Source organism: Prosopis cineraria, unplaced genomic scaffold (assembly GCF_029017545.1).
Source record: "Prosopis cineraria cultivar Desert tree isolate PC_DT_omini unplaced genomic scaffold, ASM2901754v1 PC6, whole genome shotgun sequence".
In the NCBI taxonomy this organism is placed as follows: domain Eukaryota; kingdom Viridiplantae; phylum Streptophyta; class Magnoliopsida; order Fabales; family Fabaceae; genus Prosopis; species Prosopis cineraria.
This window is the reverse complement of record NW_026555337.1, coordinates 39,611,023-39,627,591: the sequence shown is the minus strand read 5'-3', so window position 1 is coordinate 39,627,591 and position 16,569 is coordinate 39,611,023. Positions and strand designations below refer to the sequence as shown.

The 16,569-nt window shown below is 31.2% G+C and overlaps 2 protein-coding genes across 2 annotated transcripts; both read left to right on the top strand.

The window, feature by feature from the left end:
• The first annotated feature begins 489 nt into the window (after nucleotides 1–489).
• On the top strand, nucleotides 490–3,204 carry LOC129313647 (uncharacterized). Its single transcript, XM_054956926.1, has 5 exons — nucleotides 490–1,247; nucleotides 1,353–1,410; nucleotides 1,584–1,667; nucleotides 1,796–1,931; nucleotides 2,542–3,204. The coding sequence occupies exons 1-5, from the start codon at nucleotides 614–616 to the stop codon at nucleotides 2,839–2,841; spliced, it is 1,212 nt and encodes a 403-aa protein (XP_054812901.1). The 5' UTR covers nucleotides 490–613; the 3' UTR covers nucleotides 2,842–3,204.
• A 10,314-nt stretch (nucleotides 3,205–13,518) lies between these two features.
• LOC129314300 (uncharacterized) lies at nucleotides 13,519–16,358 on the top strand. The gene is made up of 4 exons (XM_054957697.1): nucleotides 13,519–13,725; nucleotides 13,915–14,274; nucleotides 15,479–15,819; nucleotides 15,917–16,358. Exons 1-4 carry the CDS (start codon nucleotides 13,602–13,604, stop codon nucleotides 16,133–16,135), a joined length of 1,044 nt encoding a protein of 347 aa, XP_054813672.1. The 5' UTR covers nucleotides 13,519–13,601; the 3' UTR covers nucleotides 16,136–16,358.
• The last annotated feature ends 211 nt before the right edge of the window (nucleotides 16,359–16,569 follow it).

The window sequence follows — 16,569 nt, the reverse complement described above, 5'->3', positions numbered from 1 at the left end:
TAATGAAATCAAATGAAAGTCTAGTAATGAATAAGTAAAGTAGGACGATAAACAATAATTTATAAGTAAATGAATAACATACAGTATAAAAATTGATAACTTGTTAATTGCCCTACTTAATTTTGATATTACCAAGTGAAGTAGGAAAGTTTTAATATTAATTTAAATGATAGGCAATTTTATTATTTTTTTAAAAAAATTAATATCAAATCAGTATTCCTGAACTGCAATAAGATTTTATAAATTTAAAAGTTTTGAATTTAAATAAGTCTAATGAAGGGGTCTTTATTGATATTCTTACATCTTAAAAATTATATTTATTTTGAAAGATATTTAGAAGAAATTTCGTCCCCTAATAATAATAAAGTATGGGGAAAAAAGTTGTAGAACTCAACTCAACCTCCCCATGTTCCTGTGATCCCCATTTACATGTCCCACCTTCCCCACTTCTTATATAACCCCCCTCTCCTCCCTTCCCTCCTCCTTCATCCATTTCCATATCTCTCTTCTTTCTCTGCAATTTTTCCTTAACCTCACTTTCATCGTCTTCTTCTGATCTTTCGGCCATTTACACATATATACACGTCATATTCCCAACAATAACCCCACAAAAATGTGCCCCTCAAAGGCCAACAAAGTCACCCTAGGCTTAGAACCAGCGGCCGCCACGGCGGCCAAACTCAATGGCCGGCCGGTGCTTCAGCCGACGTGCAACCGAGTTCCAACCCTAGAGAGAAAAGCCTCAATCAAGAGAGTGCCACCAAAGTCACTTTCTGTAAGCAGCAAGACCATGACGACGACGATGACGAGGAGCTCATTGATAACACCTCCGGTTTCTCCGAAGTTAAAGTCTCCGAGGCCTCCTGCTATCAAGAGAGGCAACAATGACAGCAATAATAGCTTGAACTCAAGCTCTGAGAAAGTGGTGACTCCAAGAAGCTCCGTGAAAAGTGGTGTTTCTCATCATCATCGTCCCAGTTTGGAGAGGAAGAAGTCAAAGAGTTTCAAGGAGGGTTCTCTGGAGGCTTCGCTGAGTTATTGTTCGTCGCTCATCACGGAGTCTCCTGGAAGTATTGCTGCTGTCAGGAGGGAACAGATGGCTCTTCAACAGCAACAAAGAAAGATGAGGATTGCTCATTATGGAAGATCCAAGTCTGCCAACTTCGAACGACTTTCTGTTGCGGATAATCCCTCTTCTTCTTCAAATGAGGAGGAGAAGAGATGCAGCTTCATCACAGCCAATTCTGGTAATTCATATTGAAGGATACATATATATATATATATATATATATTTTTACCTGAACACAAATTTAAATGTACCGATACCTGAAATTCTCTGTTATGATGAATAGATCCTATTTACGTTGCTTATCATGATGAAGAATGGGGAGTTCCAGTTCATGATGACAAGTAAGCTAAAGCTAGCCTACCTATCTCTCTCTCTCTCTCTCTCTCTCTCTCTCTCTCTCAAGCACACACACACACACACAAAATCAGAAAAGTTCACACATCATATGCAGACCGAAGAAAATGACAAAGTTAACAAAGTTAATTTGACAATAACCTCAATTTTGTTAATACAGAATGTTGTTCGAACTTCTTGTTCTAAGCGGCGCTCAGGTTGGATCTGATTGGACCTCAATCTTAAAGAGACGCCATGATTTCAGGTTTGGTTCTTCTCATCTGAGAATTAAGCTCATCATCACTATATTAAACATATATATATATATATATATATGAAGGAAATTTAATGAGGTAGAATATTATATTTAATGATGGTTATTTGTGGACACAGGAAGGCGTTTTCTGAATTTGATGCAGAAACTGTGGCGAACTTGAGTGATAAGCAGATGATGTCTATTAGCTCTGAATATGGCATTGATATCAGCAGAGTCCGCGGCGTTGTTGATAATGCTAACCGAATTTTAGAGGTATACAGTATTTTCTTGAATTCAATATTAATCTCAAGCATTGAAATATTCATGGAAAGCTATCTTTAAAATAAAAAAATAACAACTTCTTTAATATTTTTTTAATATTCAGTACACTCATAAATGAAAATAAAATAAATTGTTTAATATTTACATTATACACTTTTTATTTTTTTTACTTTCTAAATATGACAACACTTCAATAATGCCTCATTTCCAGTTGCATCTTACTAATTTTCTCTCAATAAACTGCATGCATCTTAAAGTTGTAAACATAAGGATAAAAAAAAGTTATAAATACCTTTTCTTCTGAAAGAAAATTAGCTTGTAACATGTGCTATACTATTACTTCAATAATATGAAATTGAAAATTCTTATATCAACATCATCAATCAATTGTATTTATAGAAGTTACATAAAGTCCGGACACCATTTAATTAGTTTTGTCGGATAAATGAAAATTTTATTTAAAGCTATGCAATTAAAATATTTTCTAAAAAGTCAACAAATTTAAACTAAGTAGATAATAGGTATTACATAATTATTTTGATTTATGAGTCAATTTAATTAGTATATGGTCTGGTGGGTAAATGATGCCATTATATTGCAGATTAACAAGGAGTTTGGTTCATTGGACAAATACATATGGGGGTTTGTGAACCATAAACCTATCTCCACTCAGTACAAGTTTGGTCACAAAATCCCAGTGAAGACCTCAAAATCTGAGAGCATCAGTAAAGACATGGTGCGGAGGGGATTCCGGTTCGTTGGTCCGACTGTGGTTCATTCGTTCATGCAAGCCGTCGGGCTCACGAACGACCACCTCATCACTTGCCACAGGCACTTGCAATGCACCCTCCTGACAGCGGCTAGCCCCATCTGTACCACCACCGAGACCTCCCCACAGTGATGACTACCATCCTCAAGAAAACAAGAAGATTGATGACCCAGAAAAGCTCAACATATATATAAATGCAACTATATAGTCTGCTAACTATAGTACTCGATAATTCAGTAATTGTTGTGTATAACAAATATATATTAGGCAAAAGATGTGTTTTTCTTTTCTATATAGCTTAGGTGGTGAATTATGTTTGAGAGTGAAGAATCTTGGCTTGATTTGATAGAATATGAGCTTCTTGCATTGTATAACTAAGAAAAATTGAAATAGCATATGTTTAATAATTTTACTGTGATGTATCTGGAGAGGGACAGAGAGTAATTAAGAGACTGTATGAAATTGAAATAGAGTGATTATATATGCATTGAATGAGTTGAATCCCAATGAATGTTTAGAATGATAGTGTGATGAAGAAGTGGGTGGGGGACTTGGGGGACAGTGAACATGTGAATGTGGAATAGGGAAAAAGCAAGGGCATGTGTGTTGTCAGTGTGCTTTATTTGAAGAGGCCATGTGACCCATCAGACTTTGCATTCTCTCTCTCTCTCTCTCTCTCTCTCCCTCTCTCCAGCCTGTTTGTGGGTGTGGGATATATATACACTTCTGCACAGGTCACTGTGGAGGACCACCAACCCTTTCTTTCTTCTTTAATTTCTTCCTTTTCTTCTGTATCCTCAAAACTTGTTGGTCCTTGTGGGGTCAATATTGTTATCTATGCCCTTGCTATGTATGTTTTCAAATTGGTGTGTATTATTTCTTTTTGAGTTACTTTTCTATCCATCTGTCATGTGCTTCTGTACTATTTAATCTATTTTCCTACTCAATATGTACGCATGTTGTTAACCTCTTGAGATAAGATAGGTATATTCTCCCATGTGCTCTCTTCATTTTATGAATCAAACAATCCCTTTCTCTCTTTAATTCTCATCACTTTGATGTTTTTTTTAATATGATTATGTGACTAAGTAACATTGCGGGCCCAATTAAGAGCAATTTTCTCAAAAACATTTTCCGCATTCCTCACATGGACCTAACCCTAAAATCTCTGTTTAAGTGATTATAACCTCCTTTTATATACTAGGATCAAGGCTTTTTGGTTCATCATATAATTAAACGTAATTATATTGCTTGATTATTGAATTTAACTGTCATGCATGTCTTGTTGATATAACTGTACGAAAGCCATAGCTAGCTTTCGTTGGTAACTCTAAATACAAAGTTATTAGCTCAAGCATCAAGTAAACTGAATAAATAATCATGTGATGATTCATTAATTTAAAGTCCTTCTATACATTTATTATCTGCTATTTTTATCTTTATCTGAATACACTATACATATATCGTCATTGTTGTGAGCATACGCATATGGAAGTCAGATTCATTATTAGGTTTTTTATAGGGAAGCAGATCACCAAATTAAAGGAAAGATGTAGAAGGATAACTTGTGTTTTGCAAGGAACATTTAATACAGTACACATTTTTTTTTGGGGAGTTGTGAGTAAATGCAGGAGAGGTTTATTACTGTCATGACAAGGAAGATAAACAGGTTGAATGAATGAGAGGTGCGAGTTCATGACAAGTAAATAGATACCAAGAAATGAAGAAACGGTAAATAAACGACAAGAACTACCTCGAATTTGAAGTATTGACCAAGTCTACCCGTATCCCAAGGTATAAGCAACTAATTAATGCTCCATCTACACACACTCCATTTTCAATATGTTTATAAATATAAAAAAAATTTAAAAATTATTAACTATGTCTAAAAATTTAGCAAGTTTTAAACTCTGTTTCTAAATACATACTTTAATAATATATATTTTTTACTAATATTTAATGATGGATAAAGGGAGAAATTCATGATAAAAATTTGAGAAAATGACAATTACAGATCTCATAAGAATATTAATGACAATTACAAAAATAATGAATTATTAAAATTTTAATAACAAACTATAGTCCTTACTTGCAATTAAAAATGTAAGTAGTCAATTGGGGAAAATTAACAAAATACACTTGGAATTTTTGTAACGTTAGTTGGAAGTTTATAAAATTTAATTGTGAATCTTGATTTTTGTTTGTCATTATGCAGATAAGCCACTTGAGAAATTAAGAAAATAGACTTGAATTATTTGTAATGTTAATTGAGAATTTACAAAAGTTAGTTGTAAATTACAAGCCAATTACTTGTGACTTTTTCACTATTAATATATAGCTAAATTGCTTAAAAATATACTAAATATACTTGAAATTATTTGTAATGTTAGTTATGAATCACAAGCCAATCATTTATAATTTTTCGCTATTGTTGAGGAAATCAACAAAAAAATACTTATAAATCTTTACATTGTTAGTTGAGAATTTATAAAAGTTTGTTGTAAATTTCAAACTAATTAATAAAAGATAATTTATTACAAGTAAGGACCACAGTGTCATTGAAATTTCAATAATTTGGGTCTATAATTATTATTAATGTTCTTATGGGATCCCTACTTGTCATTTTTTCTAATGATATGACTTATAAATATAACAAAAGAAAATATTTTCTCTCTTACTTAATAAATATAATTAGAGAGAGTATATGAGAAAATTAATCATTTCTTTCATCTAGTCATATAGTTTTGACTCAATCAAAAATTAATTCTTGAACTTTAATTTAGCTGAAATCTTTATGTATAGTTTTATTTTAACATGTAAGGACCATCGTCTTTTTAAAGGATAAAAATTATAAAGACTAAGTCCCAACTATCAAAGTTGAGGTACTAGGCAACTGATTCAAAACTATATAGATAAAATACTTAATTTTTCATACACGTACGCATTTATATCATACAAACAGCTGACGCTAAGCTCTCCCTACCATCCCTCTCTTTAGGGAATATTACACGATCTTTTTTAGCTGTGTTTGTTGCACCAATTACAGACACTTCCAATTTTACTAAATTAAAACATATATCCCTCTTTCTTTTTTTACTGGTACTAATAAAACAATTTTAACTAATTATATATCATATACATTTATACCATATGCTATATATAAGACATGATGAGTGACGACTGACAGCGGTCTCACCTAGCTACAACACTATACACACACATACACATGCGTATCATATGATATTGGTCAAGTGTTTGTAGTACTTGTGAAATAAATAAGCAATAATTAAACAAGTGAAATAGTTAAAAATGATTTAGAACAAAACATTTATCATTATAGGAGTAAAAAGTTGATTTACTTATGAAAATAAATAATTGAAATAAACTAATTATAAAAAGGAAAGAAAGAGAAATATAAGAAAATCTAATAATATTGTACTAATAGAATTATTACTACTAATAATAATCAGCATCACATGATTTGCATAAACCCTAAATTGAAGAAATTATGTATTATCAAACAAAACCAAACAAAAATAGTACTATTGTGCGCAGACCACGGTCTCCCTAAAAAGAAAAATCAATAATTATAGGATTCACCACAAAAATTTTAAAAGGAAAATTTTAAAAACTTTTAAACAAATAAAATGATTTACAGTAACTAGAATAGCATTTGGGAATCGGTTGTGTATGGTAAGGTGTTATGCATCCCACATATAACTCATTCATGAGAATGATTACCTTAAGTTGACTAAACAAAATTAACATGGCTTTAAATTTAATTTAATTATCTTTAATTAATAAAACAATAAAAAGGAAAATAAGAAGAAAATTAAAATTAAATCAAGAAAAATATTATTTTGTTGGATTTGGCCTAAGATAAAACTCTAGGGCCTACACACCCTTTAGAGAGATTAAAATTCATGTAGTTCGATAATAAATATGCATGTTAGTTTACTGGTATTTTTTAGAAAAATATTTTTTTGAAATTAATTTTTGTATTGGGTTATTGTCTTTTAAATTATGAAACAGACTTCTTTTGTTATTTGAGAAAGGATTCTAGAGAAAATTAGATTGAAATTCATGCGAAGATTCTAAAAATCTCAAAGAAAAATTAATTTCTTTTATACATGTGGAGATTCCAAAATCTCATATAGCATAAAAATTATTTTTCAATCTATTTATTTAACAAAAAAAATCTCTTTCATTTTTTTAAAAATGGATTGTTTTTTAAAACAAATTAATTAAGCACCATGATTGGTATTCCTGTGATAACCTATTGCCACACATGGCATGTTAATCGATTAGTTACTTGTTGAGATTCTAAAAATTTCACATGGTATGATTAGAAAATATGCACGCATAAAAGTCTCAAATTAAGTATTGGTGTAGTGTGCTAGAGGAAGGTACAACCATAAATAGAGAGAGAGATATCAAACCTTTAGAGCTTTATTACTTGTAACAATTTAGATGGTTATTTTTAATCTTCATACCATGCACAACAAATAAAACAAATAAATGTTTAAAGTATGTGCTTGAGTGTACATGAGCATGTTAAAAAAAAAAAATATGGCCCATGCACGCGAGGCACACACAGAAGGAACGAAAATAGAGATTTTTTAGTTAAAAGAAAGAAAAGCAATGAATGCAACACACACAGATACATATATGCAAATATAAAGAGCGGCATGCACGCACTTTTCAAAGGCTTTTTTTGAAAAGGGAATGAAGAAAGAAGTGTGGAAAACAAAAGAATCATATGAATCATTACTAATCAAATGCCCTTCAACCTTTAATATTTTTAAAGATCATATATGTGACCACAAATATAAGAGTATTGGCTTTCCTTATGACATTATAGAATAATAAATAATTGATATTATCTTATTTAGAGCATCTCTGCTTATTCTCAACTCCATATTCATATGAGTGAGGATGATGTTAAAAAAAAAATCCTCTATTTTTTTAACAAATTTTCTTCTCAAACTCTCTCTCAAATTTTTTTCTTCCTTTCTTTTTATTGATCCACCACCTTGCATCTCTTTTTATATATGAAAATTAGGGTTTCTATCATTAATGATTAAATCCCTTTAAATCACAATTTATGATTAATTTTATTTGAATTTTATCATTTCAAATTAGGGCAAAAATTTTGGAATTAGATTTTGATTTGACCTTTTCCAATTGAAGATTCAAATTAAGGCTTGATTGGGGGATTTTTCTTTTAATTTTTATTTATTTGATTTTTTTATTATTTTATTAAAAATGGCCTTTTTTATTTTTTTTTGTGGGGGCCTGAACAAAATAGAGTGTTTACAAATACCAACATAAGTTGACCCAATTAGTAAGAATTAGATCTATAACTTACAAGGTAATAAGATCAAATCTTGTTATCAATGTGAGGACCGTATTAATGGGTAATTTGTAAGTATCTTTATTGTTACACCTTGATATTATGGGTATGATCGGTATGAAATATAAGATAAACTCACATTTTATAAGCCTTAATTAATTAGAAGTTAAGCTAAATTATCAATATATATATATATATGTATAAGTTATATACAATAACAAAGTTTGTAAAGTTTCAAATGTTATGTAGAAATTTCGGTAGAGTCTCCCTTATAATTTGGACCTCCTGAAATTTCTACAATAACAAAATTTGTCAACCAAATCAGCAAGGAGACTAGCTCTATTCTAGCAATTTACATGCTAACAAAATAAGATTAGGATCTAACTGTAGTGTATGTGGAACACTCAGTTATATTCATATAATACAATACTAGTTTTCACCAAAAAGATAATCAAAAGGGGTTTCTATTGTTCAAAAAATTATGGGGCCTCTCAATGATTAGCAAGAGGCACAGGGTCGGCTACAATATTTGAGATCAAAGAAATTTTTGGTGAGTAGCAGTTCAATCAAAATTATAATTTTAAAAAATTATGAAGATAGTAACTAATAAATTTAAATTCAAAATGACTTAATGAAACAATAAAACATATACTTCAGCTAATAATAAATAATGAGTTTTCTCAATTATATAATTGCAAAATTAAACAATGCTATTAGAATCACATAAATGTTTAACATTTGTATAGTTCATAACATATATTAAAAAAATTTCCAATAATAGTGAGAAATGATAAATTTAAACTTAAATTTAGGAGAGCTTTATTAAAATAAATAACAAGTGTGGACATACAATCCATGAGGATAAATAACTAAATAAGCGTGGATACACAGTCCATGAGAGTGAGTAACCAGTCAAGCGCGGTAGAAGCCATGAAACAAGCGCAAGTACAAGACCTACAAAAACAAGCGTAAGTACAATGCTCACGAATAATTATCCCTCCATTCCACATGCATTGGCTATCGCACATGGTTAGCACCTCCAACGCATCTTGCTAGCTAGGTGTATTATGATGTACCAAGGGCTAACAGAACTATCGTTAGCATTCAACGTTTTGAACTCAACCCCCCTTCACTAAAATCAAGTGTGTATAGAGTAAGAAAAATAATTTTAAAATTTTCACTTGCAAATATTGTCAAACTATCATTTTTTATTGTCCAAATTTATATACACGAATCATTTGCAATAAAAATTTTATATTAACATAGAATTAAATAATTAAACCACTTATGAGAAATAATACCATTTGTCGTATATTTGTTTCAAGACTAACAAAAATATTTGTACAATTTATAAAAGAATAACAGTAAAGTTAAAATAAAGAAATTTTACAAACATTCTATCAAAAATTAATTCAAAACGTTACCCAGTTATTTACTTGAAAGTTTTTCAAAATTTTAAAATATGCTTTTCTTAATCTTTCACTGTAATTCTAATAGTGCCTTTAATTTCTTGACAAATAAGTCGTAATTCTAAAATCATTTATCAAGAAACTTTTTAATCGCTTAATGGGCATTTGAATTTAATATAAACAACATTTAAGATTTTACTCTAACCAATTATGTTCCAAATATCCTTGAGTTGGTCAAACCAATTAACAAATCTCAATTTATCCTCATACTTTCTCGTAACCCATTGTTAATCATAAATCATAATAAACCTAATCAATCATCCTCATGCTTTCTTAAGACTTAAATAAAATACGACACAAGGTTTCTACATAATCTTTTCTCTTACTTTAGTATTTTAAAATTTCAATTAATAATTTGAATTAAAACTTAAATAACATGGAGGTTTAACAACACTTAATTTACTAATTTCTTTTTTCATGCATTTTTACAAATATTTTGATGGCATGCATTTATCATTAACAAATTTATGAGATGAATAACCAAGAAATTCAAACAACTTTCAAACTTTTACTTTCATTAATTAAATTTCAGCTTAACATCACCATAAAACAATTTCCAGCATCAACTGAAACACCACCTTAATCCTAACTAAAAATATCACAACAACAATGAGGAATAGGGACTGAATCAATCGGTTGAAGAAAGGAGGGAATGATTCAGTGGTGCTGTTGCAATTGAAGAGGGAGAAGAAAGGTTCAATGATTTACCTCAACCTTAAGTGCAATGGTAACAGCTTAAAACTAGCATGTGGTTGACTTTGATGAAGGAAAGAAGGGCACCAATCTGCAGCTTGAATGAGGGAGAAAGACCAGAAATCACTGGCAAAGAAAAGAAAGGAATTAAGATTAATATACACATAGACAGGACGTTTAACAGCAAAGAAATAGAAAGAATTGAAGCAAGAATGTGTGCACACACACTCCACCGTCAAGCCTAAACCAATAAACAACAAAGAACAGCAAAGAAGGAAGAAATTCTTGCAGCCCAACAATCCCAATAGCATAAACGTATTGATGAGGTGGGGAGCAGACTGATGGAGAGAAGAAGAACAAGTTGAAGGTGAGGAGAAAATGCGCGATAGTGATGAGACAAAAGAAGTCTAAGGTCGGTGAAGAGAAGAGACGGAAATGCTCTGTTTTTTCATTCCCGAAAAGATATAAAATCTAATTAAAGAAATATTTGAAAAAATTACAAAAAAGAGCAAGAGAAAATCTCAAAAAACGGCACAAAAAATTTACCACAAAGAACACAAATTTTTTTTATAATTTCAAATAAAATAAAATCAAACTTGCTAAAAAAACTTATTTAACTAAAATATTTATTAGGAGAAAATTTTTATTCAATTAAAATTTAAGTTCATTACATTTGTAACATTCTTTAAATTTGGATGCATGCCTTAACCTTGATGATCCATCAGTATTCAACTTATATAAACTTTTTCTTAGGAAAAAATGAAACAAAAATAGTAATTAAAAGTTAAATCTAAAATTTTTATTTGAATCTTCTTACCTTGAAGGAACTTCAAAAAAAAACAACAACAACAATAATAAAAATGAGGATCTGCTTTCCAAACGTAGCAAAAAAAGAAAAAAGAAAATGATTAAGGCTGATGGAAAGATAGAAAATGTGAAAATAAATTAATGTGTCAATGTCACCGATCTTGCTCAATACACACACTCGATAAATTTTTTACTAGACTTGTTGCACCAAGTCATGCTCTTGTGCAAAATTACTTGTTACTCAATAATCAAAATTATTGTTAATTTTCTCTTAAATAAATTAACGAGACACTCTATTTTAAAAATAAAATCTTTTAAAATGATGACATATAAAACTTTATTTGATTAAAATGATGTAATTTTATAATGACGTGGTGCACCATCAAGTCCACGCAAGAATAGCTTTTTCATACACACTTGTTGGGATTAATTAGTATCAAAGATTTCTTTTGTTATTGTTATTTTTCTCAAACTTAGCTTCAACTGAAAAAATTTCACATGTATCTATAATTTAATATGGCATAAAATCATGATTGTAATTACTAAATTTTAATTCCTATAATGAATTACACTGTTTTGAGTTTTATTTTTCCTATCTTCATCATCAATGAAAAATCATTTCTTTCCAACTTGACTCTTGATTTTGGGATTGAGAATTACTTTATGGGATAAGGAGTCGAAAATTAATTGAGTCAATGTCTTTGAAAAGAAAATGAAAATTCCAATTTCTAAGATTTACAAATGCCACTTTAAATAAGACAATCTAAACAGACACTTCCTTCTCATCAACACAATCAAGACGATTTTTCATCAACAAGTTATGAGTTGCATTCCACAGTTGGTGCACTATCATCAATGACAAAAGTTTGAGGCTGTTGCCTTTGTTAATGTTTTGGTTTTTAAGTGTTTTTTCGCTTGTTGCAGGTTTCATGAGATGGCCATTATAAATTTTTCATGAAATTTATTTTGGGCTGTCGAGCTTATGTTTGTGTGTTCATTTGTTGGTTTTCAAGGCCCATGGAATTCTATTCACTTTGTTTTTCTGGGCTTTATGTATAATCCTCTTTGAAATTGCGGATTTGAGTCTAGTTATTTCTAATATTAAGTATACAAAAAAAAAAATTATACTCTCTCAATTTAAAAAATATAAAACATTTTTAATTAAATTTTATCTCAATAAAGTAATTATTTACTTTCAAACTAACTCTATCTTTTTATATTTATCCTTATTAAATATCCTACAATAAATATAAAGTCATTATTAATAGGAGTACTTTTTAAAAAAGATAATGATTACATATCAAAAGATTAAAAATATCTTATATTTTTTAACATTCAACTCCTTAAAAAATCTCTTACATCTTTGAACGGAAAGAGTATAATATTATGTAAGTATGTAAAAATTGAAAATATATAAAATTAATTTGAATATGTACCACATGCTTTTATAACTATCTCTCAGTTAAAAAATATAAAAGTATTTTTTCAATTAAATGTTAAAAAATACAAAATATTTCTAATTTTTAATATATAATAAATAATTTTTTAAAAAATATCTTCAATAAATAAATTGGTTAATTAAATATGGAAATAGAGTTGCGAATACGGGCGAGCCCGGCCCTTATGGGCTCAGCCCTTTAGGGCCTAAGTCCTAAAGTCCGGTTTCTCATTTTGACCCCCATTTTTCAAGCCCGACCCTTATACTCAGGGCTTAGGGCCAGGCCCGTAAGTCCTTTTTTAAAAAATAAAAAAATTAAAATAAAATTAAACATTATAAATAAATTAAAATATTTTAAAATTAAAAAAATTAAAATCATCATAATTTTTTAGAAATTAAATAACATACATTAGAATTCTAGTAATAAAATTTAAATCTTCATTTAAAAAATAGTTTATTTTTTATAAATATACAAACATAATAATTATAGAAAAATAAAAACTATCATAAATTTTATACTATACATTAATATTTATTAAATTATATTAAATTAATTTTAGAATAAATTAAAATTAATAATAATATAATGGATGTAGGATTAGGTGAGTAGGTTATTGATTTCAAACACGTATTTTACTAAAAAAATAATATAACAGGGCTTGAAGGGCAGCCCGGGCTCGAGCCTTATTTTACAGGGCTTATCAGGGCCAAGCCCTCAAGCCCAATTACTTTAAAAAAAAATTATTTTCAAAGCCTGAACCTTTATTTAAATAGGACTTTCAGGCCCGACCTTCTAGGCCCGACCCTTATTCCCGACTCTATATGAAAAAATAATATTTATTTAAAAATAGTTAATTAATTAAAATAATTAAAAATATTTTATATTTTTAAATCAGTAATTCAGCACTAGATTGTGTCTAGTATGAAAACTGTTAATCACAGTTACTAACAATTCACAAAATTAACAAATATTACAGTTTGTTGTCCTGCGCCGTTTTACTGGATGGAATTTCTTATTACCGTTGTTGCACTATTCGGGTCTCTGTCAGTACACTTTCTGGAAGCATTTGGGCGGAGAAAACTTCAGTTTGCTCTGCGGATAGCCCCAACCGTTAAACCCTAAATTCAAATAATGGAATTGCAATCTGTCTGTCGCGGCCTTCCCTTTCGGGCATTTGATCATCGTTCCTCGCAAGTCTTCCGTTCCAAGTCATCATTGAGATTTCAGGGACTTTGCTCTGCAGCTGCGTTTAAACGTTCGTTTCTTTCTCCAATGTTTGTCTACTACGCTGGATAAAAAGTGATTAACAGATGAATGTGTTTCTTGTCTGTTTCATTTCTGGGTGGTTGTTAGATTTTGTTTTGAATACTATTATTTGTTATTGTGTTCATCTTTGTAATATCCTCACTCACGAGCCAAATTTTTGCGGCACATTCTGTTGCAGGTTCAAAATGGCTGATTAAAGAGTCGACATTGCTGCGGTTCAACAGAAGGCTTGTTCTTAATGCTTCGATTTCCAATGGAGATAGTGACTTGGAGTTAATTCCAGAACAAAGTTCTAGCGTGCCTGTTACTAGATATAATGGAGTGGAACCATTTCGTGGAAAATCAGGTTCTGTTTCTTTCTATGGGTTAACACACCACTCAGCTGAAGAGAGAAAGTTGGTATCCGCTCCTTTTCAAGAAGAGAAGGGCTCTCTCTTCTGGGTCTTAGCCCCGGTTGCGTTTATATCGTCTTTGATTCTTCCCCAGTTTTTCCTTGGCAATGTGATTGAGGCGTTCTTGAAAGATGAAGTTCTAGGAGGTATTTATAGAACCTTGTATTTGCTCTTAACATTCTAGTCAATTCAATACGTCTTTATAAAGTGGCTGTGTTTCTACGTTTTTATATTTCGTCTATCATATGAAGCAATGTTATGGATTTCTTATTCCACTTATGATGGCAATTCATTAGTAGAATTCCCCCGCCACAAAGTAAGATCAAAACTTAGAACAACTATATGTTCATTTCATTAATGTTTAATTAGAAGTTCAATGATATAAATTTTTCTGAAGTTATACGTTGTGTCAATCCAAAACAAGCCTCTAATTTTGTGCTAACACATATTTTACATCCGTATGTAACATATATCATTACAAGTTACTGCTTATGTACGTGATCACTGCCTACCCGTGGAATCAATTGTGTGAAAATTGGCTTCAAAATGATAGTGTTTATGTGCTCACTGCATCAGTTGAGGAAAATTTTGACTGAGGTGATGACTTCGATTTTAAGATTATTGTAGCCTCCTTTCTCCAAGCTTCTCCAATCTCCCCTTGTCTGGCTAGTCCATATATTATTTTGAATGAACAGTGCATTTCAAGTTTGAGACGAGGTACCCTGCACTGTCTCCTGGCTCAATTCTCTTAGCTTTGTATGATTTACTAGCATAATAGTTGATTGACTTTCATTTAAGCTTTCAATACCAAGAAAGGAACAAGTGTAAATGATATATATGGTGATACATCTAACAACCTAACCTTCACTGCCTTCTTCACCAATCCAAACAAAGTAACACGGGATGAAATAAAGAGAAGCCTTGATGTTTATTAGATGTTGTGAGGAAGAAAAACAAAGTGAAGTGTGCTGAAGATATTAAAGAATGGCCTTGTTACTTTTGTGGAAAAATGATCATGACTTGTGAATGGATTTCATTATTTTCTGATTTACTCTTCAGAATCTGATGTGTCTCTGGTGCCTACGCTTACTTGAGTTAACTATGCTCATGGACGTTTGCGTTGAGATAAATGCATCACTTGCTTATTTCAGTTTGACATGTTTATACAGTTTCTGTGTGTTGATGTAGAAAATACTTTTGATAGTTTTGGTTAAAGTTTCTCTTTCCAATGACTTTCTTAGGGCAAGGAAGTTGAATTTTACATTGAAATGGTTTAGATTGTAAAAATATCTTATAAGCGAGGGCATAGAAATATCTCTGATAATCATTTCCATGTTCAATCAAGTGCAGATATCGTGAGTTCGCTTTCTTTTGAGGCCCTGTTCTACATTGGACTGGCAACTTTTCTTCATGTGGCTGATCATGTCCAAAGACCCTATTTGCAATATAGCACGAAAAGATGGGGTCTTATCACAGGTCTCAGAGGATACTTATCCTCTGCTTTTCTTGCAACTGGCCTCAAGGTTGTTGCTCCAGCCTTTCTTGCATATCTTACCTGGCCAGTGGTCGGCCTGGCATCCCTGGTTGCAGTAGCTCCTTTTTTAATTGGCTGTGCTGTTCAATTGGCATTTGAGAGATATTTGGACAAGCGTGGGTCATCGTGCTGGCCTCTAGTCCCCATTATCTTCGAGGTACGTTATGTTGTCTCTACCCTTTTTAATTGAAGTTTCACGTAGCTTGATTTAAAAAAGTTAGTCAATGTGGTGACATTCGGAACTGATCTGGCAGGTATATAGGCTGTATCAGCTGACAAAAGCTGTTAATTTTGTCGAGCGGCTGATGTACTCAATGTCGGGGCTCCCTAAGTCCCCAGAACTGGTGGAACGAAGTGGTGCGTTGTTTGCTATGGTTGTGACCTTCCAGGTACTAGGACTGGTGTGCCTCTGGTCATTGATGACATTCCTTTTGAGGCTTTTCCCATCTAGGCCTGTAGCTGAGAATTACTAACCTTCCACTGCAAAATTGTTGTGCATATTTCTTTGGATAATCATGTTTTGCATAAAATTTTCATACATGAGAGTCTTTGACATCTATGTTCAGGGAGGTGCCGCTTCAACATATTATAGGTTTCTAATTGGTAGAAGCAGTGTAGCTGTTTTGTTAGTCATTGACATCTAACAGTATAAAATAGTAGTTATCTCCATGTCTTGAATTTTAAGAAAAACGCCAATGGTTGCATTGTCTACTTTAATCAAAATTACCTACATGTTCTTCTTGACATGTGAATACCAAAGAGGATGACATGTGGATTACATGTGCAATCAAAATTAATTCAATCTAATAATCAGAATTGTTCGTAATTCTCTCTTAAATATAGTAACAGGTAACTCCACACATGAATACTTGGATTGGAGCACTGCAATGTCATGAATACTTGTTCT

Bases quoted from the DNA above. Each gene is read 5' to 3' on its own strand.
- LOC129313647 (XM_054956926.1), top strand. From the start codon at position 614: ATGTGCCCCTCAAAGGCCAACAAAGTCACCCTAGGCTTAGAACCAGCG. The intron at 1,411-1,583 runs GTAAGCTAAAGC...TTGTTAATACAG, and splicing joins GTTCCAGTTCATGATGACAA to AATGTTGTTCGAACTTCTTG. The intron at 1,932-2,541 runs GTATACAGTATT...ATTATATTGCAG, and splicing joins ATGCTAACCGAATTTTAGAG to ATTAACAAGGAGTTTGGTTC.
- LOC129314300 (XM_054957697.1), top strand. From the start codon at position 13,602: ATGGAATTGCAATCTGTCTGTCGCGGCCTTCCCTTTCGGGCATTTGAT. The intron at 13,726-13,914 runs GTTCGTTTCTTT...ATTCTGTTGCAG, and splicing joins CTCTGCAGCTGCGTTTAAAC to GTTCAAAATGGCTGATTAAA. The intron at 14,275-15,478 runs GTATTTATAGAA...AATCAAGTGCAG, and splicing joins GAAAGATGAAGTTCTAGGAG to ATATCGTGAGTTCGCTTTCT.